Genomic DNA, 27,262 nt, shown 5'->3' with positions numbered 1-27,262 from the left:
GTTTGTGTCAGGGATGGGAGAACAGCACTGGGCACACCTGTTTGCCAGTGCTGCAGACCATCCACACTGGGATGAGCCTGCCCACCAGCCTGCATCATAATCCTGTTGTTGGTTGACGATAACTTCAGCAGTCACACTGGCACCTCGTTTCCATGGCAACAACACTAAATATTCCTCTGGTGACTTGTGCTCTACATTCTGGCTGGATCAGAGCCCTCCTGTGGCAAAATATTCTAAAGATGTTAAAGGGGGAAAAAAGGCTCAACTAATAAATCTATTCTAAACGACTGAGTCATTTGTTTTGATTACCCGGGTGATTGCCAAATGTTAATTTAAAACTGAAATAGGCCATGAGCTCACTCCCGTAACAATGCTGAGTGTTTGAGCTAATACAGCTTGATAATGAGGGAGCCAGATTCACTGCCAGTGCTAATGTTATATGATAAACAGACGTTTGGAGAAATATGCAGAACATCTTGGCAGTTTTCCTTTAACTCTAAGGGTTGTAAATACTAAGTAGGATGTGTTACCATGAGCCATTTCAAATGCAGTTAACTTTTTTTTTCTTTCTAACTTTCCTTCTTGATTCTCATTTTTTCCCTAATTAGGCACATTGGACGTTATTGTCAACTGCATCTAGCCCTGCTGAAGACATCGTATTTTTCACACATCCAGTGTGAGGTGAACTTTATTGATTGCAAGAAATTCTTACACTGAACTCCAATCTTCCAATTTGTGGTGTTAGAGGTGGCATTACACAAAGAGCTTTATTTGTACAGGAGGTTTAAGGGAGTTCATTGTAATTGACTACTGCTTACCCTAAATATTAGCTCTCTGGGGAATGCCTTCTCAAGGGGAAAAAAAAATCTCATTTGCTTTGAACTTGGGGACATGAAAGGTGAGTGTGCCAGGCATAACAACTGCTAGAAGGTACGCTTGGAAAATAAAGATCTGCTCATGTATCAGCATGAACAGTAGGGAGCAGGAAAGCTACATGGAACAAACGGTGGGATGGGAGAGAGGAGACTTTTGCAGACAACTGGCAGAAGGATGGGCTGACTGCATGAGCCATCAGGAGTCTTTGTGCTCGGGGTGGAAGGAGCCAAGGCGCAAGACTGCCACTAAAAATTTGCTGCTAGAAACACCAAAGACTGTTTCTGTTGGGTTACATTAATATGTGCCAGCAAAGATTTTTCTCATTTGCCCTCAAGTCCAGAGTGGTGTGATGAGACCTTTCATGTACCATATATCGGATAGGCATATGGCCCTCTTTGTTTACCCAGAGTGCCTTATTTATACTCTGTGATGGCCTAGGCTTCCTCATTTCTCTCTTTGAGAGAAGGGACTGTCACGTTTGAAAATAATGAAAGGAGAGCATCTAAAAGGTGGCTCATCCACTCATCCAGGCATAGTGCACGAATGGTCACTCTTCTTTTATGCCCCAGTGTGTGAATTTACAAAAGAAGATGTGGTATTTGCCAGCACTATGCCAGTCAAGATTTCCAGTTTCCTTCATCAGAAGGTTTTTGCATTTTGTCTTCTCTACTCCCCTGTCCCCCCTTGCCTACAATTCCATGTTACCTACAGTAACACATTACATACAGTTACACCCTTATCTACAGTAACACATTCAGTGTAGCTAAGTATATCTCAGGGTAGTTACTCACTGAGTGGTTCAAGTTGCCTTTGTTACATCTACCTACTCAAAATCCATAGTTTGCAGAATATCAGTTGACTCTCCCTAGCCAGAAATGCTCAAGACCAGAAGTGTTTTGGATTTCAGAATTTTTTTATTTTGGAATCTTTGCATATATATAATGATATATCTTAAGGATGGAACCCAAGTGTAAATATGGAACTCATTTATGTTTCATATATACCTTATATACATACCCTGAAGGTACTTTTATATAATATTTGTAGTGTCCCTCAGTTTTTAAAAAATATTTTTGAGAGAGAAAGGAGCAAGACAGGGAGACATGTACAGAGATCTCATCCAATAATCCTCTAGTTCACTCCCCAAATTCCCTCAATGACCAGAGCTGGGCTGTGTACAAAAGTGGGAGCTAGGAACTCAATCGAAGTCTTCCAAATAGGTAAAAGAATCCAATTACTTGAGCCATCACTGCTTCCTGCCAGGGTCCATATTACTAGGAATATTGAGTCAGGAATTGGAGCTGGGTGTTGAACCCAGGTGTTTCTCTGTGGGTCACAGGCATCTTAACGTGGATCTTAGCTTAAATGCCATTGCTGTGTCTATGTTTTGACTGTGATCCATCACATGAGGGTGGGTTTGCAATTCTTCACTTATGGCATCATGGTAGCACCAAACAGTTTTGGATTTGGGAGCATTTTGACCTTCATATTTTTGGATTAGGGATACTCAACCATATATATATGTTAATATGTTAATATATATGTTCAACCATATATATATACTAAATATATATTTTCATTCAAATACCTAAGTACATTAAAGACTAAAAAAGGACAAAGTTTAGAAATGTTTAATCTGAATTTCTGAATTTTACCCATTTCACCAATATGGCTGTAGTCGGAAGTCCTTCCAAGATTTTAAACTTGTCTGAGGATAAAATGACCAGCAGTTCCCCTCAGCTGCCAGAGATGGAATCTTCGTCTTCAGGTCTGTACCCTGCTATACCTGTCCTTCATAGCCTCATCCATAAGATGGCTGTTTTCAAACTTAGAAAAAGTGATACAAACATATCTTCTAAAACAAAAAAATCTTAGCTCTAACCCCAATAGAGAAAACCAAAGCAGAACTGTTTTTGCTCAAGTAGGAGACTGTGACTCTGTTACCCATCTCTGAGTAATCCTAGGGCAATTTGAAAGCACTGTGCTCTATGTCAAGAGCAGAGATTTTAGTGCTGTGCCCTCCTACAGTTCCTTTTTTAAAGTTTTTCTACAGAGATAAAGACTAGATAGTTTCAGAAGTTAGGAGAAAGGGAAAAATGTCGCTTCCATCAAATTAGTTGGGAATGCCAGCTAGGTGAAACTCGGCAATTCACATGTGTTTTTTGCCCTTAGTAATCCCATAGCAACCTGCAACTTTGACAAACTCCATCAGTAGGAAACCTCAGTAGAAACTGTGTGTACAATTCTGTGTTCTTAACATGTAATTTTTGTTAAATAGTTATTCACTTTCCTATTTGAAAGGCACAATGACACACACATACACACACAGAGAGAGAGAGAGAGAGAGAGAGAGAGAGAGAGAGAGAGCCTGCCTCCATTTGCTGCTGGTTCACTCTCTAAATGGCCACAACAGTCAGCCCAGGTTGGGCCATTCTGAATCCAGAAGCCAGAACTCCATCTGAGTTTTGTCTCACATAGGTGGCAAGGACCCAATTACTTGAGCAACCTTCTGCTGCTTTCTGAAGCACATTAGCAGGGAGCTGGGTCAGAAGTGGAGCAGTCAGAACATGAACTAGCACTGTGGTATGGGATGCTGGTGTTACAAGTGGCAGATTAACCTGCTGCACCACAGTGCCTGTCCCTAAATGGAATATTTTAATTGATTAAAAAAAAACCCACATTTTTGAAGTGATTTTGCAATATCAAGAATACTACAATGACATCATTATTGTGACCCAAACTTGGTGTCCTTGGGTTTTCTTTTAAAACAATGAGTTTCTCAGGTGAGTCAATTAAATAGAATCTGTTGTTTCACCGTGATGGAAATATATGTGATTATGCAGTAGCATCTTGTGTTCTCTCTTCTGGTTTTTTATTCCTTCATTCACCCAGCCGTATGTGTGCCAGGCCAAGAATTTCATGGTGAGCGAAGTGAAAATGAAATCTTTTGGGTCTGCTCTTCATTCCTCCAGTGTAGGGTGTCCCTGAATTGTTTTCTCTTTCGCAGATGGGGAAACTGAAAATTATTTTAGTTTTTGTTTTGGCATTGCCCTAAGTCATAGGCTAAAAGAGCACAGTACAGTACAGATCCAGGGTTACAACATAAACTTCTCATCTGTATTGTGCTCTTTTAGCCTATGACTTTGGCCACCTCCAAATAAACATGTGCCAATAATAAAGTATGTGATAATTGCTGGGGATGCAGCTGTGCCTAGGACCCAAATGTCCCCAAATGAAAACAAATGTCAGCTGTGTGTTTCACACTCTACTTTTTTAGAAGTTTGTTTGGAGTAATTGAGCAGTTTGGGAAAATGGACTTTGAGTTTCCATAGGAGGATTTTTTAAACATGATAATGATCCTGTTTCAAGTTTAAAATAGCATTTATAATAGGTTAACTTTATAATTAAAAAATTTAAAGTTATTCCATCTGGCTACCTTTTAGTTTATGAATTATTTGGAACACAAACTTGAACACAGCATAATTCTGGTCACGTGTATGACCTGAGCAAAATGTGAATACTCTGTGTTTATAACATATTAGTGACAATATTGTTAATTAATTAAACACATGTTTCACATCTAGCAAATATTTTTATCAGTGACATATGGTCATTCTTATTATTGATTTTGCAGGTTTTTAATATTCAAAGAACACAATATTTTAATAGACAGTAGTCATAGTGATTCGATTTATGCCATTTATGTTGATGTGCCCTTTCCTGGTAAATGAGGAGTGAGAGGAAAATCAACACAGATGGGTTACACAGGCTTAAAGAGTTTGGATATCGTCAGTCTGCAGCCATTGTCTCAAACTGGTGGGCTGCTATCTGGAACACAAAAGTGTTCTTTCAAATTTTATGTGAATTGCCAGCATTTCAAAATGGGGAGATTTCACATTTTAAAGAATCCAAATTTTTAAGCTTCTCTTGAAATATCAGAAGATCCAACACTGTTGAGCCTGAATTCCTGTTTGGCTACACTAGAAGCCAAATAGCCACTGTTTCATTAGGTGGAGCATGCTGCTGTCTCTGTGACACTAGGGTAAAAGATCAGTTGCTGTGATCAAAATGTTTTATTCTTACAAGAATATGAGTTTTCCACTCCAGATCTAGGTAAAGTTGAGGTTGCAAACTTAAGGTCATCCTTTCTCTCAAAATACCAGCTTGCTAGCTTCCAGGTGCATGGTTTTGGGTGAAGTTCATTTTGGCAGGGTGCATTAAAAGAATTAAAGATTAACATTTCAGAGGAGGCGAGTTCCCTACAGATGGTACCTAGTCAAGAGGAGCATCAACAGGTATGGAATCCTCCAGATTGTTCTAGAACCCTCTGTCTTTCTGTGGCCTGAGAAATAGAAGATCTTGACCAGGCTATTTGGGTTGAATCTTTCCTTACAAACCTGGGTTTAATTTTAGTTGCACCAAGGTAAGTAAAAAACATTTTTTTAATACAACATAGCACACATAAAAGAGAAATTGAACTTCTATTTAAAGTTTTGTATTAAATTGTTTCTAGTAAAAAACATGATATATTAAAGCTCAAAAATCATGAAGTAGGAAATAGAGCTTTTCATTTTATACTTATAGAAAATATATTTATGGGGCTCTTAGAAAATTTTGGAATAAGACCAAAGAAAATAAAACAATTATTAAATCTGGATATATGATAACTTTTAAACTATGAAATTATAGAAAGAGAAAGGAAGAGATAGACAGATTCAAGTATTTACAACATATAGCAAGAAAAAGTATAAGTAAAATGAAAAAGAGAACCCACCAGGAAAAATTTGTAGCATATATGACAAGATGATTAATTTGTTTTATACACAAAGCATAGGCCTGGCACATGGTAGGTGCTTCACAACTCTTGGCTGAATGAATCTTCCAATAGATAGATGGGTTAAAAGATGTCTGAGTTCTATCACAAAGTAAATAAATGCATGTAATAATGTTCGGCCTTATTGGTATACAAAGACAAGCATATGCATACATCAGTAAAGTATGCTTTTCACTTATTCTGTCAACAAAAACATAAAGAAAACTCAATACTTCTATGATTACCTTGAAAGGGATATGTACTTGTAAGTAGCCTTGTAAATTGGTACAGAATCTTTCAGAATGCTATTTGTCAATAATGGGGAAAGTCACAAAGGTTGCTAACTTTTGATCCAGTGATACTATTTTTGATATTCTGTGGTCTAAGGAGCAAATTATTCTAAGAAAAAAAGTCATATGTTAATAGATACCACAATGTTTCTTGGAGGGATGCAAGAATTAGAAAGAATTTAAGTTGTGTGACATTAGTGAAATAGTTCATTTATTCGACATACTTTTTTATTAAGTAGATTGTGGTACATCTATGAAGTGGAATTTCATAAACGTTAACAACTACAGCATTGACACTGGCACAGCAATATGAAAGAATTTGTGTAGTATAGCCTTACTAGAAAATACAGGATGCAAAATTGTATGGATACTGATCATAACCATGCAAAGAGAGCTGTACATGTACAGAAGAACAGGAAGATGTTTGGACAAATCTAAGTATCACGTTATTTGAGGTTTTGTTCATGTTATGGTATTGTGGTTTGTAGGTTTATTTCCCCATGCTCACTTAGAGGCTGAGACTCTTCCACTCTACTGACTTCAATTAACTCCATATTGCAAGCAGCATATGCCCATTTCTCATACAGTAGGTGCTTAATAAATCACTATGAAATATGAGGTCTTCTTCCTGGCACCAAAACATGGAGTCCTCATGATATAATTCCATCTTGTTTGTTTTGTTCCATCATCCTGAGCTCCCATATCTCTTCAGTTGTTTCGTGGTTGGTAGAGAGGCATCTTGGTGTCCCACATGAAGAAAGTACAACTATTTGTTTTAGAGCTTTTAGCTGATATGTGGTAGTGCCAGTCAGGGAATGAATCTTCGTGTCTAAAGATATATTGTACACTTAAGGAAACTCTCAGTAGAGCTGTAATTCAGGAGTGATGGCCATCTCATCTAGACAAGCCACAAAAACTCCCATTACAGTTGTGAGCCTTCTTCCAGTGGCCCCCTCCTCTTCTGCTGTACTCCCTGTTTCAGATATACTTGTCTCCCTGCTCTAAGTACTTTTTTTCCATTTAATTAGGTCAGTTGCTTCATGTCTGTTTTTCTTTTTTGACATGGTTTCCTCTGGCTTTGGCACCACATATTTTCCCCATATGTCATTGCCTCTGCGCCTCATGTTGCAATCGTTTTTCAAGGGGAACTGAGAGCACATTGCTAAGGGGGGTAGCTCTTGACTTCTTTCGCTTGCCCTTTGCTTGAATGAGCGTTCATATTTCTTTTGGGCCCAGTTCTGTTTGGTTTTGTAGTCTTCAGAGTCAGTTGTGTTTGGACTGAAAGATACTTAAGTAAAAATAATGGTAAGTCAGAGATATGTCTGGCAAAGGTGCAGCCCATTTGTTAAGGTTACTGGTTTATTTATCTCCCTTGTCTCTATGGCGACTAAATCTGGGTTTGGGATTTAATGGACTTAATTCTGACCTCTTGTAACATCCCCTAACTTTTCCCAGCCTCTGATTTAGAAGGAATTTATTTTCACTTCATGAGACAAACTGCCTCACTTAGAAAAGTGCTCCTAACTGGACCCTCAAAAGTGAAATCTCAACAGTCTTTGCTTCTTATGCAGTCCTTGATCAGAATACACATGACAATTGTTAATGAAGCTAGGAAGTCATTTGATACATACACACATAATGTCCCTGATAACCCAAGGAAATAATTTTTTCAGTGAAATGAAGTATTGTTGAGTTCATGTGAATGAACTGTGTGTGAGAGCTTTATGTAAGAGAACCTTTTGTAAGGATATTAAACCAATGGGACTTTTTTATTTTTAAGAATGTCTCCACTATCCATTATAGTCTTTTAAATTTGCATGCATGTAAATGTTCAGATGTATTTCAGAGTTCAAGTGCATTAAACTGCGTCACAGAAGTGTGCAATAAAGGTTGGGTTTGACCAGGATTCCCATGGCAGAAATCAGTTTTGGACACTGAAATTGAAACCTGGTGTTCCACCAAATCTATGGATGGTAAATGAAGACATAGATATCTGATCTTTAAGGTAGCTAGGGTCAAACCATTTTGAACTTCAGTTGGCTCAAATGACTCCTTTTAAAAAAAGATTTATTTTATTCATTTGAAAGGCAGAGTTACAGAGAGAGAGAGAGAGAGAGAGAGAGAGAGAGAGAGAGAGCGCGCAGGGATTCAAACTCAAGCACTCTAGTATGGGAAGTGAATGTCCCAAGCAGCATCTTAACTGCACCAAACACTTCCCTCCTAGTTTTAGGAAATTTAATTATTTATTCAAAATCAAGTCAGAACACATTATTTAAAGCTAACATACACTGTGTTACTTTACTCATGGATAATTTATCTATTTGAAAGTCTTTTCATCTTCTCTCAGAATAGATTTGTCCATGGTCAGCTCTTCTGTTAATAGAACAAAGACTTAAGCCAACAACAGATGCCCATTTGTAAGAGATCTGTATTGGTGAAAGGAATATTGGATGTTCCTTAATTTCTCTTAATTTCTTCTTAATTTGCTCTTAATTTCATGTAGCTTGACCTACATGTCTTTATGACCATGAACTTAGAAAATTTATTAGATTAAGGTCATAGCTAAATCACATGAATTTTATTATGGTTAGTATGATAAGCTTATCCAAGGTCAGAGCTTTTACAGAAACCTCAGTGTTAAGGCCTGAAGCTCCTAATGGCACTTGAGAATGTATAACATTTTTAATCATCATTATCATTATTGTCATCATGATTATTATCAAGTCAACCTTACATCACATGTTGAAAGCTCAATGTTGAGAACTGTGCTAATAATAGTTACAATTTATGTATTTCATTATTTCTTTCATTGTTAATATTTCAATTTTGGTTAAATAGTACTGAGAGGCAAATCAGTTGAAATAAAGAGATGAAATACATAAAAAATGTGGTAGCCTCATTCTCCTTTCCTATAGACCAGATAGGCTTCACCCTTTGTAGAATATTTCTCACTGAAGGATATCCAATTAGTGGACAATTAGTTGCTTTAGCCATTCTTCATCTGCATATAAAAACAATGGTCCATAGACAATTTGGTGACAATTAGTGATCTTTGTGAATCTGCAGACATCTCTTCCACCATGTGATGTGTGTATGTGATATGACCATTTCTATACATTCTTCAGAGCTCCAAATTTATAATTTATTTCAGGATTTCCATGTATTTACTTCCCAGAATCAGTAGAGCTCTTCCTGTGGATGATGATGAGAAGTTAGATACGTAGTTGTCAGCATACACTTGTGGGCCAGAAGATTCATGATCCATAGTGTGTTTTGCTCCCTCAAGTGATTCAGACGCTGAGTTGGATGGGGCTCATTTGACAGGTCTAAACTTGAAAACAGTGTGCTGTAATATTTATAGCCTATCCGTTAGGTTCCCAGCTCTGCCCTCTCTACTGTCAGTCTTTGTAGACAGAATCTTGGCCTGCCTCTTTTGGTCCTCTGAAGGGCATTTTCCATTTTTCTTATAGCACAGTTAAGGCACAAAGAGTAAACGGTTTGATTGGGATTACTGTCTGAAATTGTATCTCCTCTCAAGGAATTTCCAGTTTCCTAGGGATCAAGAATCTGGATATTTCCTCTTCTGTGCCCCCACTTCCTTGAGATCTTCCCTTGGTTCCATGTTCCTCTAATACTTATATTCCTGATACCATTGGTTTGTATATGCTTGAATAGAATAGTCCCTTCTCCTTCATTATCGTATGACATTGTTTTCCTTCACAAAATTGTATTATGAGGTGAAATTACACAATGAATATTCATTCTACCACCTAGATTCTACAATTGAACAGTTAACTGTACTTTCCTTATCACATATCCATCCATCCATCTAGTGTCTTAATTTTTTTGGTGCATTTTGAAGTAAGCTGCAGGCATCTATACATACATATCACCTCCAAACACTTCAGCATGCATATCATTATGTAGCTTCAATTTTGACATTCTTAGAGTTGCTATCAGATTTGTTGACATCCTAACATTTATTTAGGTGGTTGCTAAGAAGAAGCAATTAACTTGAATGGGAAATATGGTCAGTTTTCAGACTCTGGGGAGTCCAGGTTTGTTTCTAACTACCAGCAAGTATACAAACACATATGAAGGTACTTCAGAAAGTTCTTGGAAATACATATTATGGAAAAAAGTGCACAAATTTCCAGTTTTTTGCACCAAAATAAATGTATGTTTTAATTTTATTTTTCCACAAACATTTTGATGCACCTTTGTTGATATTGCTGACTGTTTCCATGCTATAGTACATGATCATGTTGTTGAAACTTATAAGGTTGACCTAGAAATCAGTTTGTTTATAGGAATGAAACTGGAGAATTGATGTTGTGAATAGTGGGGCAAAAAATTGGAGTTAGGTCCTATAATAGTGAGATATGCGTGGAGTGAGTTAGTGTATGTGTGTGTGGGAGAGGGAGGGTATATTCAGAATTAGTAAGTTACCAATGTGATATGAAGTCTAGAGAGGGTTTTGTAGCAGTTTATAATATCTAAATGTCATTGATTTAATAAACATTGAGAATACAAATAGACTCCTTCTAGTCTAATGGTTTTCACCTTATTTTCCTTCCCTTGACATCCTAGAAATTCATAAAAATGTTTTAGAGGTTTCATCAATATGTTTAATTAGATTTTTAAAAAATACATTGAACAATTTTCAAAAAGGAAAAAAACAACAGACACACTCAACGGTTTTACAGTAAAGTTTAACATCCTGGAGAATACTTACTGATTGACTTTAAAGGAAGTAAAGGTTGTTAATGTCAACCTAAAATAAAATTTTGAATAACACTTATCTGTCATTCATCAAAGTCAGAGTAATATTTCTATTGAGGGAATAAAGACAAAAGGGCTACACTAAAGCCATGGGTGTTAAGGCGCTGGTCTGGGAGAGCTGAAGTTACAGTTTGGTCTCCAGTTACCATGAGCTCTTATCCATCTGTTATATTTAGACTTTTTTTTTCTAGTACCTTTAGGAATCTGAAGACAGATGAGTATATGCTTTAAACTTGAAACTACCATAGAAGGAGAGAGATGGGTGAGAAGCTAGAGGCTGGCTACAGTGTCATCCCTCAGATGGGGTTGTGTGAATGCATTAGGGAACCTTCAAAAGGGTTGCTCTGTGCCCATGGTCCAAACTGCTCAACATAACTCTGGAAGTGTATGTATTGGAATTCAGTTTGAGATTTTCAGGATTTCTTTGTGCCTAGAAAACCTTAATGTGGGTGTGGCAGGTTTCTTTCATTTCAGGCTGTTGTACTCACTTGCATTCATTCCTTTCAGATTGTACCACACTCTGTGCTCATCATCTGAAATACCTTTTGAAAACCAGTACCACTAGTACCTGCTTCTGTGTAGCTACAGTTGATTTTTAATGATTTTAACATATCTATAATTTAGTTTTTCTCTAACATTTTACTAAGACGATTTTCAAAGTGGAAATAAGTTCGCAGCAGCCACCTGTATAACGCTCATGTAGAGTCTACCATTAATATCTTACTCTCCTTGTTTTATCACATCTCTCCACTCTGCTCTCTATCATTTAATCTTATTTTTGGATTTCCTTACTAGTTAACTTCATAAAAGGGTATTTTAACAAGTTCACGGAAAGAATTAAAAGGTTTTTTGGTGCAAAAAATTTGAAATCTATGCCTAGTTTTTTTTTCTAAGGATTTATTTATCTTATTTGAAAGTCATAGTTAGAGAGGGAGAAGAAGAGACAGCACACGACGGAGATCGATCTTCCGTCTGCTGGTTCACACCTCAAGTGGCCACAATGGCCGAAACTGAGCCAGGCTGAAGCCAGGAGCCAAGAGTTTCATCTGGGTCTCCTATGTGTGTACATGGGCCCAAGCACTTGGGCCATGCTCTGCTGCTTTCCCATTCTCGTTTGTAGGAAACTGGATCAGAAGTGGGGCAGCCAGGACACTAACCGGTGCTGACATAGGATGTTGACATTGCAGGAGGCAGCTTAACCAGCTATGCCACAACACCGGCTCCTAGTTTTTTCATAATATGCATTTTCAAGAACTTTTTGAAGACCTACAGGGTTTCAGAAACTTGATGTCTGGCTTTTTGAACATTGCACAAATATGTCTAAATTGGCATAGAATACTGTGAAAGAAGATGTAAAACAAACAGCCCAGTTTTACTGGGAAAAAATTTAAGAGTTATTTTAAAAATAACAGGTTTTCTGGAATTCTGGCATGGAACTGGAAAAAAAATACTGGTGTATTTTAAAATATGAACTTTTATGTAACCCAGACATTACTGATCCCCAAATAAGGATGGGGTACACTTGTAAATTTTACTTTAATCAGAGACAGAAGCTGGCTAACCTAACACTTCTTATGGAGAGATGCAAGAGGATCAAATGAATAAAAAATAAGTCTTTTTTTTTAAAGTGTTATACCTCCTCTTACCTGGGACCAGGAGGCAGTACTATGTAGCCGTTCCCCTTTTCGAAGCTCATAAGAAGCCTGGGGGAGGGGAGAGGCATTCTCTCTTTTCCCTCTCCTTACCTCATGGACCCAGGATGAGCAGAGCAGGGTATGAAATTCCCCTTTTTACATTTCCTGGTCCACTCTCCCTAAATGAAGTCCTCATGTACTTATGTGTTATTCTCACTTTCTAAATAAACCTTACCATGCTGCAAAAAAATTGTTATAAACATCAAGTATTGATTATTCCCACAAAATCTATTGCATTTGGAAGACAGAGGAGCAGTGAATTGAATTGATATATGCTGGCTCTAATGTCAAACATCCGTGTCAATGTGATAAGTGCAAATTATTAAAAAAAATCCCACTTTTGTTACAATTCAGGGAGAATGGGATGAAGATGAAAGGTTCTAGTGAATGACCTTTGACCCTATTTATGTGGAAACATTCCCTACATTTCTGCAAAGCTGTGTTGTTCCTTTCATTCTCAATCCCCAGAATTGTGTCCAAACACTGTCCTTTGGCCCAGGGGGTTGGCTGGGTATATTTCCTTCTGGAAGTCTTCACTAGCACCTTTGGTTTAGCTGGCAGGGGATCCCTTAAAAGCAGTTTTTCCCACTCATTAGGAGCGGAGCATGTTCTTTCCATGTCAGTTCCAGCTGCTGTTACTTGGGTAGAAACAGATCTTTGCAATGTTCCCAATCTCTGGAAAGTCCAAGAAAATGGAATGTATAGGAACAAAAAGAACAGAAAAATATTTAGGGCAGGGATTAGGTGAGGGATGTGGATGTGGAACTTGGAGATTAGATATATGAGAGGACATCAGAACTTCATGGAAAGGGGATGACATTGTGGCATAGCGGGTAAAACTGCCAGCTGGGAAGCTGGCATCCCATATGGGTACCGGTTTGAGTTCCAGCTGCCGCTTCTGATTCAGCTCCCTGCTAATGGCCTTGGAAAGCAGTGGAAGATGACCCAAGTACTTGGATTCCTTTCACCCTAGTGGGAGACCTGGATAAGGCTCCTGACTCCTGATTTCAGCCTGGCCCAGCCCCTAGCCATTGTGGTCATTTGGGAAGTAAACCAGTGGATGGAACTCTCTCTCTCTCTCTCTCTCCCTCCCTCCCTCCCTCCCTCTCTCCCTCCCTCTCCTCTCTCTCAGTAATGCTGACTTTCAAATCAATAAATCTTAAAAAGTTCATGGAAAAATGATGTTAAAATATAGGTTTATTTTGGTGCAATAAAAGGGAAACTCTCACATAGTTTTATCATAGTATGCAATTCCATGCACTTTTTGAAAACCATTCTTATTTTAAATGTATCAGAGTGTGAGTTTTAAAATATATTTATAGAGAACTGTGAAATAATTTACCAGTCCCACTAGATGGGATTTTAGAACCCATAAAAACTTGGTGGGTTGATGGAATAACATGGACTTTGGTCTTGGAAGAGACTATTAGGTTGCAAAGTTTCTGATTCCTTCACCACTGACTTGCCTCTTTGATCTCAGAATGTGACTGACTTGTCCTGTGATTGTTTTCTAATCACCAAGAATAAAACTGATTTACTGTATACAGTGTAAGAGTTAAGTTTCAAACTCTGGATTCTGCTATAGCTCAGGTTTATGAATTCTTTTTTATATTAATTGCTTTATTGTATACTTGGACATGAACATTAAGCTTTCACATAGAATTTAATTGTGGCTGGTGCCGTGGCTCACTTGGCTAATCCTCCGCCTGCTGCACCAGCACCCTGGGTTCTAGTCCTGGTCGGGGCACCGGATTCTGTCCCGGTTGCCCCTCTTCCAGGCCAGCTCTCTGCTATGGCCCGGGGAGTGCAGTGTAGGATGTCCCAAGTGCTTGGGCCCTGCACCCCATGGGAGACCAGGAGAAGCACCTGGCTTCTGCCTTCGAATCAGCGCGGTGCGCCAGCCGCAGTGCGCCGGCCGCGGCGGCCATTGGAGGGTGAACCAACGGCAAAGGAAGACCTTTCTCTCTGTCTCTCTCTCTCACTATCCACTCTGCCTGTCCAAAAAAAAAAAAAAAAAAAAAAAAAAAAGAAGTTAATTGTATTTGAAAAGAGTTGTGTATGGATACTTCATATTTTATAGTTCATATCACGGTACTACTCTCAAACAAATGATGTTTTCACAAATCTGGAAGGTTAATTATCATACTGTAAAGCATATTTAAAATACATAAAATCGATTACATGATGTTCTTATGGCTAGTTGGAAGGTGAAACAGTTTCTAGATTTATGCTTAGGACAGGTGACACTACTTGAACTTCTATTCTTAGTCTGACCTCGCCCCCCCCCCCCCTTAAGACAAGACAGTTAATCTTTTAAATGTATCAGTTTATCCATCTGTAACACCTGTAGTCTTAGTTCATGAAAATAGTACCTGGTTTATATTTGATAGTATTGAGGACTTGATATAGAAGGCGGCACAGAAGTTCAAATTACTACATAGAGCGTATTTGTATGCCGAATGATAATCTTGACAAATTACTAATTACTACATTTAGAAAGTTACAACTCTGGAGGGAATTGATATTTGATATTGTTGTCCTGTGTGTTCTAAGTTACCATCATAACAGTAGGAAAATAAACCCTGTCCTGGCTGTGTGACAAAAGGATTAACTCACTCCTTCAAGTTGTTACTAAAGCTCCAGCCCTTTCAACAACAGATATAAAAAATGTTTCATATTTAATTTTTTTCTGGATAAAAGTGGTAACCTTAATTTTTTATTTTGCAGAAGGTTTTCCAAATTATTTTCTCTGTAAAGAATGATCAACCATGTCAGTTACTTATATCAACTAAAAATACCCTGTAGAACTATGCAGAGGAGTATGCTTTTGATTTTTAGATCAAAGCAAAGAAGCACGATTATGTGGCGCTTGCTTGGTGTACATTTGCGCCCAGAGCTCCTTGTATCTTTGCAAAGAATTAAATATTAACGAAATATAAGAAAATTAAATTGCTAGACTCTTAATAAAAGCTAAAATATCCACATTACTGTTTTCTAAATCCTATATCCTTAGAAGTTTGGGCTAAATAGAAGCTGTATCATGAAGTCTGCCAGTTTTTTTCCAATGATATGTCACTAGACTTTATAATGTCTGATAATTGTGTGTGTGCTTATTGTGAAAATTGTATGAGTCATGTGAAAAATTAGGTGCACGTGAAAATCAGAACACATCACCTACTTAGGTACAAAGGAAGATTTACGTAGATGTAATTTTCTTTTATAACTATATAATTTTATATTATTTTTGATAGATAACAGTGCTTGTAAACATATTATTCAACTTTGTTCTTAAAACAATTCTGTGAGAAAAGCAGGGCAGGTATTAGCATTCCCATTTCATACATGAGGAAGAAAAAGAAGAGTGACTAGTAACTCAATAGAGGCAGAGATTATATCTGGGATTCTTTTATTCTGAGTGTAATGGCTTGAGTTGTAACACAATAAAGTCAACCAAAAAATTGACTGTTCTTTTCATTAAATGAGAGCTTAAAATTAATGTGACTTTTAAACTGTTATCTAATTTTTAACTGTTATCTAAATTTTATTAAGTTTTAATGAACTTTGAACCTTCTGAAAGTATTTCAGAATTAAATATCATGGGGCCGGCGCCATGGCTCACTTGGTTAATCCTCCACCTGCAGCGCCTGCATCCCATATGGGCGTCGGGTTCTAGTCCCGGTTGCTCCTCTTCCAGTCCAGCTCTCTGCTGTGGCCCGGGAAGGCCGTGGAGGATGGCCCAAGTGCTTGGGCCCCTGCACCCGCATGGGAGACCAGGAAGAAGCACCTGGCTCCTGGCTTCAGATAGGTGCAGCGCCAGTTGTAGCAGCCATTAGGGGAGTGAACCAACGGAAGGAAGACCTTTCTCTCTGTCTCTCTCTCTCACTGTCTATAACTCTACCTGTCAAATAAATTTAAAAAAATTAAATATCCTGTGTTACAGCTCCTAAATTAATCTCTTCTCTGTTAATTTCCTGGTCAGATATGTTAATTTATATACGCATTTAACACTTACTTGTGATATTAAATGAGTAGACAGTTTAAAGGTTAATAAGGTTTTGTAGTCTTAATGTACTCCCGATTGGCTATAGCACTGTGACTGGAGATCTCCGTTTTAATACCTAACAAAAATAGCTAGTATACACACTTTTAAAGTGGTTTGTATGTATGATCATAGCTGATTTATAAACATCAACCCCTTCTCTGAAATCCAGAGTGAATTTGTTTAAAGTGCCCTGTGAAATTGGAATCATGTGCTGGTGACATTTCTTTCTCTCCTTTGTCTATAGAAACAGAGAAGTACAATCTAAGTTGGTAACTTAGTGACAAACAGCCATAGAACACTGTTCTTCTGGCTTCAGTTAGTTATGTGACCTTTGAAGAATAAGTGTCCGTTTTAGAAAAGAATAATCTTTGAGGCTATAGACATTGAGCTACTCTTCTGCTTTAAAGAAGAGACAATTACAGGTTTAATTTAAAACTCGGAGACAGATATAGTTGAAAAATCTGTGACAGATTTATATAACACAGGAGGATGGTGTTTTGCTCTCCCAGCATGCAGTTTTAAGGTCAGATCTGTGACTCAGAGCTGTGCACTTCCCTGGTGGTATGCATTGATGACATGGTGCCAGTCTAATAGTCCAGAAGGGCTTGTGCCCAGCTCAGGTTGCTCCATTATAATCCCCAGCTGAGAAGCCACCTTTCGTTTTTTAAAATAGATAGAGAAGACAACATGAACATTTGAAAGTCAAATACCATATGTACTTGATAGCTTTTCAGCCTAAAGACTTGTTGATGGAACATTAAGGTGTTTCCTTAATTTGGAGGGTTAGATCCTGCATTGCCATGAGTCTGTCATGGTGATTATGTGAGCATATATGTTGTGGATGTTGTCATTGTAAACATTTTGTAATAAGCTTATGTTTTTTCGTTTTTAAAAATTTATTGGCAAGGCATTGTGGTTTAGTGCAAAGAGTACTAGACCTGGAATCAGAAAATCCACTTCCAGAACTTTTTACTCATATCAACCTAGAATTTCTTGCCCAACTTGTAGGGTGCCTATAGATTGTGATAATGCACTGTATATTTCTCTAAAAATATACTAGAAGGACTTTTGAATGTTTTCACCACAAATAACTCTTAAGTGTTTCAGAAGATAGATATGTTTACTTTGATTGGAGATTATGCAATGTATACATGTATTGAAACATCACATGATACCCCATAACTATGCACAGTTTTTCTGTGTCAGTTAAAAATATTAAAAATTATTTTCAAAATCCACTTCTCTGGGTGGCTTATTAGCTGAGCGCAACTGAAGCCTAGTTGGCATGGGATTTCCAGATGGCATTTTCTCTGTATGAACACAAATAACCTGCCATTTCAGTAAGCTTTGGTGGATGCTGCTTGGTCCACTTGGGATCTTTTTTATTTTTTCCATTTCTTTGTAAATCAAAACTGTTGTTTCCTATAGTGTATCAGAGGAAGGCAAACTGATTAAACTTAGTACTTTTTATAGTTGCTTCATTTCATCTTTTAAATGCTTACATGTTTTAACCCTGTTTCAAGTAACTAGACTGGAAACAAGTGTCTTTCAATAAGCAATGGATTAAGTAAATTGTGTTATGTTGACACAGTTGAATGCTGTGTATGTGTTAAAAAAAGAAAGCTTTTTAAGTGCTGATGTGGATGGTTCTCTAAGAATATTGAATAAATAGGAAAAGCAAGCTGCAGAAGAGTATTATAGTGCACATCATTAGTGTACATCATTTATGTTTTTAAAAATAAAAAATTTATATAGCTACATACTTTTTATATGCCCAGTATCTCTGGAAACACAAAGATAACACTGATATTATCAGTTATCAGTGAAGATGGGGACTAGATGTCGGGAGAAGCAGGGACAGAGAAATCTTCACTATAGATGCTTATGTACTGTATGTTTTATTTTGCTTTTGGTAAGGCAGAGTTAGACAGAGAGAGACAGAGAGAGAGTTACAGACAGTGAGAGAGAAACAGGGGGAAAGGTCTTCCTTCCATTGGTTCACTACCCCAGTGGCCACCACAGCCGGCGCTGTGCTGATCTGAAGCCAGGAGCCAGGTGCTTCCTCCCAGTCTCCCATGCAGGTGCAGGGGCCCAAGCACTTGGGCCATCCTCCACTGGCCTCCCGGGCCACAGCAGAGAGCTGGACTGGAAGAGGAGCAACCTGGACAGAATCCGGCGCCCCGACCAGGACTAGAACCTGGGGTGCTGGCACCGCAGGCAGAGAATTAGCCAAGTGAGCCACAGCACCGGCCTTATATACTGTTTTAAAGAGATTTATTTTTTATTTGAAAGGCAGAGCTAGCGAGAGAGAGAGAGAGAGAGAGAGAGCGAGAGAGAAAAGGAGAGGAGAAGAGGAGAGGAGAGGAGAAGAGAAAGAGAGAAGGGAAGAGAAAAGAGAGGAGGAGAGAATACAAGAGGAGAGGGGAGGGGAGGGAAAGAGAGGAGAAGGAGAGACGAGGAAAGAAGAGAGGAGAGGAGACGAGAGGAGAGGAGGGGGGGAGGGGAAGGGGAGGTCTTCCATCTGCTGGTTCACTCCCCAAATGGCTACAATGACCAGGGCTGGGCCAAGCTGAAGCCATGAGCCAGGAGCTTCTCCCAGGTCTCCCACATGGGTGCAGGGGCCCAAGGACTTGGCTCATTTTCTGCTGTGTTCCCAGGTCATAGCAGAGAGCTGGATAGGAAGTGTAACATCCGGGTCTCCCATATGAGATTCTGGTGCTTCTGGCAGTGGCTTTACCCACTACACCACAGTGCCGGCCCCCTCCTATGTACTTTTTAAAAAATATATATTCAAAACCAAAGTAAATCTGTGCAAAAAGGAATGTTCACAGCAACATTATTCATAGTAGCTAAAAAAGTAGAAACCCAAATGTCTTGTCAGCTGATGACTGGATGAACAATATGCAGTGTGTCTATACTATGATATGTTATTCAGTCATAATAAGGAGGAGTCAAGTACTGAATACATGCTGCAACTCAGATGACCGTTGCAAACAGTCTGGAAAGTGAAAGAAACCAGCCACAGAAGGTCATATATTATATTCTTCCATTGATATGGAATGTCCAGAAGAAAAAAAATCCTTAGAGACACAAACTGGAGTAGTGGGTTCCTGAGGTTGGGAGAGGGGGCAAGAGTGCTAAGAGGTCTGTCCAGGCTTTTGTGGGTGGTGTTCTAGAATTAGATGGTGGTGATGGTTGCCTAACCTTTTGAATATGCTAAAAAAATAATGAATTGTCGACTTAGAAAGGGTGAATTTTGTGGTGTGTAGATTATATCAATAAATAAAATTTAAAAACTTGATGAACTCATGAACACAAAAAGTTTGAGTCACTAAACATAAAACCAAGAAAAACTTTCTTACACGTTTCCACCTAGGAACTATCTCCATTCCAAGTTGTGTTACATGTTGTCACTGATAATGCCAAAGAACTTCAGTACTCTTTTCACTTTGTAGAGGAAAATAACTAAATTACGAATTTTGATAGAATTGTGGCTGCAGGCCTTCCCCAGGTTTTTCCACTAGGAGAAGAGGTTGGGGTGAGCTGACTCTCATGGTCTGAGGAGTCCTTCCTGATGGGAGGGGATTAACTATGGGGCTCTGGGGTGAAAGTTGTGCATCTGGCAATACAACTTCTCTGATAATCACTAAGTGCTCAGAGGTTCTAGATCCAGCAGGACAACTGACATTATAGCAGCTGGCCTGTTCACAGTTTGGTCAGATGACAGTTTTCTGACAGTCTTCCCAACTCTACTTGTTTTAACCTGGGGGGTTGACCACAGTGTATCTTTGAAGACTGGGATGGACAGTGCCTACTTTGGTTCTGCTGTATCTGAACCCTCAAGGGGTTGCTATACTTTCCCAAGCTATGTCTCAGCACAAGCAGCTGCTAAGTCCATCCTGTGAGTGGCCTAGCAAAATAGATCTTTCAGGTCCGTGGCTGTGGCATTCATTCAGTATTAACTCACCTAATACAAAACTAATCTGCATTCTAACTGGAGCTGCTTGATGGATACAGGGAGCCTCCTTCCACTGTTGCTCTTTCAGACCAACTTAAGCTCAGAGAGTCCCTAGGGCTTTGAGATTTTTGTCTCTGGCACTCTAACGGTTCTCAGGCCCATGGTCCTTACAGCTAGGCTCTTGGTCAAGATCTTAAGTTCTTATCTCTTTTCCCCTGTGGATTGATAAACTGGAGGATAACGTCTGCTTGCAGGAATGTGCTGCTTGGGGAAGCTTATTTTTAGAGAGTAGTTGAATAACTAATAATATATAGTACTTACTGTGTGTCAGCCACTGTTCAAAGTGTTACAATATTTACTGCTCTATTTCTCACAGTGACCCTATTATATAGGCACCATTATTATCCTCATTTTGCACATGAGCAAATTGAATCACAGGGAAGTTTAGGAAAAGTCTTCAATGCCATACTTCCAGAAAGTGGTGGAGGCTGCGTCTCTTTTTCAACATCCTACTTCCTTTTTTTTAAACTTTTATTTAATGAATATAAATTTCCAATGTACAGCTTATGGATTACAATTGCTTCCCCCTCCCATAACTTCCCTCCCACCCGCAACCCTCCCCTCTCCCACTCCCTCTCCCCTTCCATTCACATCAAGATTCATTTTCAATTCTCTTTATATACAGAAGATCAATTTAGTATATATTAAGTAAAGATTTCAACAGTTTGCACCCACATAGAAACACAAAGTGAAACATACTGTTTGAGTACTAGTTATAGCATTAAATCACAATGTACAGCACATTAAGGACAGAGATCCCACATGAGGGGCATGTGCACAGTGACTCCTGTTGTTGACCCAACAAATTGACACTCTTGTTCTTAGCCACTACACTATGTTCTCATGCAACTTTAAAATAGACACACTCATTTAAAGTCAGGACAAAATTCCATATTATTTGTGTTGGAACTAACAGTATTAATGGTCAACCAATCAGAAAATTAAACCTTGACTTTCTTTCATGGAAGCCGTCAAAAACGTATATGATCCATTCTGATCCATTTTCTCTATATTTCATTGACAGAAATAAAATAATTACCATCACTCTTTGTTTTCTCTATCTTGTGCAATCTGGTTTTACTTCCACTGGGCACATACTTGACATAGTTGTTCTCTTTGATTATCACACTGCTTGAAAATTCATAAGAAGGGTTGGGATTTGAGGCAAATGTAGTATAATCTTTCCAAGTGCCTGTCCTGCAGTGGTTTCTGCTGTTCTTGTCTCAGACTCCCATTGCATTTTGTTTGCTGGACTTCATGTTCCTGTCATTCTCTGTCATGTGCTTGCTGCTTTGCATGGTGGACATACTGCTTGACTTCAAGAACATTGAAATCACTCATTTTGTTCCTTGAGAGTCAGCTGTTTTAGGTAGATCTGCTCCTCCATTCAACCTTGACCTCGTCTCTTAGCTTTACATTAACTACTGCTTCCCAGTGATCTTGGCCCAAGTGTATGGTTGGTCTCTTTGACTATACTCTTTGCAATAGCATAGGAGAAACTACAAAGTGTTTTCATCTACAAGTCACCTAGCTATCCCTTAGTCTCAGGGTCTGTGACACAAATTTGCCTCTGCTGGTAACTGCCAAAGTCAAGGGACTGTGAACCCCATTTACTACAAACCATATCCCCAGGTTTTGCTTTATAATGAGTAAGGACTCCTTGCTGGAAACAGCTTGATAGGATGCCAGGGATGATGCCTTCATAATGCAAGTGCAGACAACCACATTCTAGATCTGGAGCTGCTGTTAACTCAGGGAATCAAGTCATCTCCCCATCTCTGGGCTTCAGTTTTCCCATGTTCAAATGAGTTGGTTGATGTAGATGGTATTGAAGATCATTTCCAACTCTGTCATTAGGCAATTTGTATGAAGGTGGACATAGAGCTTTTAGAGGAAGCTATACTTTGTCCTCACTCAGTGCAGATTGACTAACAGGGAAGACAAACTACTGTTGGGCTAGTAATCTAACAGATCACACACCAACAGCCAAGGATCACTCTGGTCCTAGCAATGACTGTTCACAGAAGACATGGTACAGTAGCTGAGTTCTTGCCACAGAAATTTACTTATGTTTGCTTTGCCAGACACTAATCACTGTGGGCTACCACCCTCCTTGGTCCCTCTCTGGTTACTCTTACTTGGAATCCAGATTGAGACACTGCTCAAGCAGACAAATAGCAGTCCTTAGGAGAGCTTGGCAGATGAGAGCTAACCAAGCTCTTAACTCTATTTGCTTTTTCAGTTCTCCAGAAATCCAGATTGCTCCTGCCATCAAAACTCTATTGTCTAACAAAATGTGGACTTCTTTAGTGACACCCAGGTCACTGCTTGGTGTCTTTCACCTGCCATGCTCATACTCCCACTTGTGTGCTCCATGTTAGTTTCAGATGTTCTACTGACCAAACCCACACAACCACTCATAAGTTTTTCCAACCTTTGCCTTGAATTCTAGCATTACCCTGTTTCGGGTTTGAAAACACCACTGAGTAATAAAGTAATGCATCAATTAGAGCCCTTTGGTACATGAAAACAGATTATATGTTACATTCTTGATATTTCATGCTAAGAATTAGGAAAAATTATGGTAACGTCTCTGGGCAAGGCAAGTGGTCTTAGTCATCAGCAGTAGGAATAAAGATATGGACTGAAGTGCATTTGATTCGTTCTTCTTTCCTATTATGGATATTAATCAGCTGAGTAAATTACAGAGTAGGCTCGTGGAATGTTTAGCCTTCAAGCATCTAATGGAAGCTTGAAATGTCCCTAACAGGTGGGCTTGGTGAATGCCAGGACTTAGCAGAGTTGAAAGGGTGTTTTGAGTCATGGCACATGGCAACATGGAAATAAAACAGATATATCACAAGTGGGTGGTAGAAATAGACTGGAAGAGAATTTTAACACCTAAAGTATGACAAAGATTTGTCCCTACCAGCTTCTTGGTTTCACGAAGCATTCATCTTCCCTTCATTTGAGATTCTGTATTTGTATTCATATTATATATTTAATTAATTCTGGTTTCTATTTATTTTCTTCTTTTGCTTTTCTCTTAACTTCTCTTTCAAATGTCACCTCCATTTTTTAAATCTGAGATCATCATAATACATTGTTTTGAAAGTCCTATTTGTTCAGAGTCATCCTGATAGTGATTTCTTATTAGAGGCCCCGAAAAATGTCTTTAGGATGTGATTGGGATAGTACCTACCTCTTTATGAGAGTGTATTAAAAAACACAGGAAAGGGCAGACTTTGAGGACAGGGGAGATTTAAAAAGGTTACGGGGCCCGGCACTGTGGTGTAGCGGGTAAAGCTGCTGCCTGCAGTGCCGGCATTCCATATGGGCACTGGTTTGAGTCCTGGCTGCTCCACTTCTGATCCGGCTCTCTGATATGGCCTGGGAAAGCAGTGGGGGATGACCCAAGTCCTTGGGCCGCTGTACCTGCATGGGAGACCCAGAGGAAGCTCCTGACACCTGGCTTTAGATAGGCTCAGCTCCGGCCACTGTGGCCATTTGAGTAGTGAACTGGTGGATGGAAGACCTCTCTCTCTCTCTCTCTCTCTCTCTCTCTCTCTCTCTCTCTGCCTCTCTGCCTCTCTGCCTCTCTCTGTGTAACTCTGACTTTCAAATAAATAAATAGACCTTAAAAAAAAGATTACCAATCATGGGGTGGTGTTTTCCAAAAATCAAACGACAGAGGCCATGGCACATGTTTAAATGTCTCAGTCCTTGAGGGAAACCTCCTAAGCCCTGGTCAGTTGTGAAATGAACAGGCCTTCAGTGGACTTAACGAGCATTTTCAAGGTGCTTTGCTGTTTGCAGAATGTCTCACTGCATGCATTGTATCGCACTTGTAATAGCTCTTCCTCTTTTCATAGCCACACTTTCCTTTTCTTTGAGATTCAGAGATTCTTTTAGGCAGGCACAATTCAGGATTTGCTTTCATTTGCACCTTGCCTAATGAACTCACCCCTCATGTGATTCTGAGGGTGCTCCTTCATTTTAGTCTTTGGTGGGTATGACATGAATTATGACATTTAAGCAGTGACTTTGCACAATTGGACTTGTCAGTAGGAAAAAGTACTCTCCCACCTTAAAGATTGACAGGAACATGAGATGACTGAAGCTGTCTGTACTGGGGTTTTTCTGGCAGGAGTACATAGGACAAGAAATACTTCGAAGAGCTCAACGTTGAATCACATCATATCATAGGGCATGACTAGATGCCTTAATCTTGCAGTTGGAGTCACTCAGGAGAAATTGTTGGCAGAGGAACTAGTAGCCTGATAAGACTTTATTGAGGAAAATGCTTGCAGTGTATTAATTTAGTAGTAGTAAGCATGAAAAAAAGAATGTCAAAAAATTAAGATGAAGCAGATGCTATGTTTGACTCTTTAGTTGGCCCACTTTGAGCCTTTTTTTGAAAGATTGGTTTATTTTGAAAATCAGAGTTACAGAGAGAGACAGAGAGAGAGAGAGAGAGAGAGAGCGCTTCCATCTGCTGGTTCACTACCCAAAAGACTGCAACAGAAAGCGCTGGACCAAGCCAAAGCCAGGAGCTTCATCTGGGTCTCTCACATGGGTGGCAGGGGCCCAGACACTTGGGCCACCTTCCGCTGCTTTTCCCAGGCCATTAGCTGGGATTTGGATCAGAAATAGAGCAGCGAGGTCATGAACCGGCATCCAATATGGGATGCTGGCATTGCAAACAACGACTTTACCAGGTACACCACAGTGCCAGCCCTACCACTTTGAGCTTTAAAAGTGTGATCCTGCCAGTGGTGTTTCTGAGTTGAAACACCTAGGATTAGATTGCAGTGCAAGAATTCCCTCCAACAGTATTCTATTGTCATCTTACTGGTCTTTCTATTAATAACTTGCATCCCATTAACGCTGAGGTGGGAACATCTGACCACTTATAAGACCCACTAAATCATTTGGTCTAGCCCTGCTGAGGCGGAACTCGAAATTCAGTAACTCTGTAGCAGGCCAATTTTTAGGTTGATAATGTTGTATAGCCCATGAATGGTGTTGCAGATATTGAAATGGCCCTTGGCAGAAGCAAGATTCCCTACCCCTGTATTAAAAGGAGTTCATTATTGACATTGCTGAAGAATCTCATTGGAAAGTCCAAAATGAAGGAACCCCCTTCCCGCATACCAGCTCTACCTTCCCAATTTCCCATTATTTTCCCTTTCAACCACAATCTGAATTTCAGAGGGATCCTTTACTCCTTCCACTCATTTACAGCTAACCAACCCTTTCAATCCTGCCTCACAGTGCCCTTTCCATTTCATCTTTCCTAGAGGCCCATTGCCACCACCTCTTGTTCCTTCAGTCCTTCCTAACATCTCATCTGTAGTGCCCGTGTAGGCTACCGCCCTGCCTCCAGACTCCCTTCCTCTGAGATCTAACCTCATCAGTGCTTGCATCAATCTGATATCATCACTCTTCCCTTGCACCCTTCTGTGCTCTGAATTTCCTGTCTCTAGCTTTGCCTCCCATCACTTTCTTATCCTATGGTTTTGTCACCTCCCAGCCCACCCCCATCTCCATCCTGCTTCTGGAGCAAGCCTTGAATTTTTCTTATACATTTGATCACAGTATGCTTTTTCCTTGGAATGTTCCTCTTTCCCTGCATGTTACAGTCTGTTTTTTTTTTTTTTTTTTTGACAGGCAGAGTTAGACAGAGACAGAGAGAAAGGTCTTCCTTTTCCGTTGGTTCACCCCCCCCAAATGGCCGCTAAGGCTGGCGTGCTGCGCCGATCCAAAGCCAGGAGCCAGGTGCTTCCTCCTGGTCTCCCATGCGGGTGCAGAGCCCAAGCAATTGGGACATCCTCCACTGCCTTCCCGGGCCACAGCAGAGAGCTGGACTGGAAGAGGAGCAACTGGGACAGAATCCGGCGCCCCAATTGGGACTAGAACCCAGGGTGCTGGCACTGCAGGCGGAGGATTAGGCAAGTGAGCCGTGGCACCTGTTTCTTTTTTCCTTTTATGACAGGCAGAGCTAGACAGGGAGAGAGACAGAAAGAAAGGTCCTTCCGTTGGTTCACCCCCCAAATGGCCGCTATGGCCAGAGCGCTGCACGGATCCAAAGCCAGGAGCCAGGTGCTTCTTCCTGGTCTCCCATGCGGGTGCAGGGTCCAATCACTTGGGCCATCCTCTACTGCCCTACCTGGGCCACAGAGGAGAGCTGGACTGGAAGAGGGGCAACCGGGACAGAATCCAGCGCCCCAACCGGGACTAGAACCCAGGGTACTGGCGCCACAGGCGGAGGATTAGCCTAGTGAGCCGTGGCGCCAGCCTGCATGTTACAGTCTTAACCATTCCTCAGCAACAAGTCAAATGCCATGCCATCCATCAAGTCTTTCCTGATCCCCAAACCTGATGTGATCTCTTCCTGTGAAAAATCTTGATAACACTAGGGCTGACATTGTGGTGCAGCTGTGATGCTGGCATCCCATGTGGGTGCAGGTTTGAGTCCTGGCTGTTCCACTTCTAATGCTTTCCAATGTGCCAGGGAAAGCAGCAAAAGATGGCTCAAGTACTTGGGGCCTTGCTTCCCACATGGGACTCCCAGATGGAATTCCAGGCTCTTGGCTTCAGCCTGGCCTAGCCCTGGCTGTTGTGGTTGTTTGGAGACTAAACCAACAGATGTAAGATCTCTCTCTCTCTCTCTCTCTCTCTCTCTCTCTCTCTCTCTCTCCCTCCCTCTCCCCCTCCCTCCCTCCATGATACTTTTCTCTCTGCACC

The 27,262-nt window shown here is 39.9% G+C and overlaps 1 protein-coding gene across 5 annotated transcripts in view; it reads left to right on the top strand.

Annotated features, from left to right (window-relative positions):
• The window catches only part of FHL1 (four and a half LIM domains 1), a 72,116-nt gene that overhangs the window by 27,679 nt on the left and 17,175 nt on the right, over nucleotides 1-27,262 (top strand). For 2 of the 5 annotated variants that reach the window (XM_062183599.1, XM_062183606.1), the window contains exons 2-3: nucleotides 609-681; nucleotides 2,555-2,644. The exons of 2 other annotated variants lie outside the window; for them this stretch is intronic. In XM_062183599.1, coding sequence (XP_062039583.1) covers nucleotides 2,596-2,644 — 49 coding nt within the window. In that variant the 5' untranslated portion in view covers nucleotides 609-681; nucleotides 2,555-2,595. The remainder of the gene's footprint in view (nucleotides 1-608; nucleotides 682-2,554; nucleotides 2,645-27,262) is intronic. One more of the 5 variants, XM_062183603.1, reaches the window with a different exon arrangement.

This window comes from Lepus europaeus, chromosome X, assembly GCF_033115175.1.
Source record: "Lepus europaeus isolate LE1 chromosome X, mLepTim1.pri, whole genome shotgun sequence".
NCBI lineage: Eukaryota > Metazoa > Chordata > Mammalia > Lagomorpha > Leporidae > Lepus > Lepus europaeus.
The sequence above is the reverse complement of the archived record's forward strand: the minus strand, read 5'-3'. Positions and strand labels throughout refer to the sequence as shown.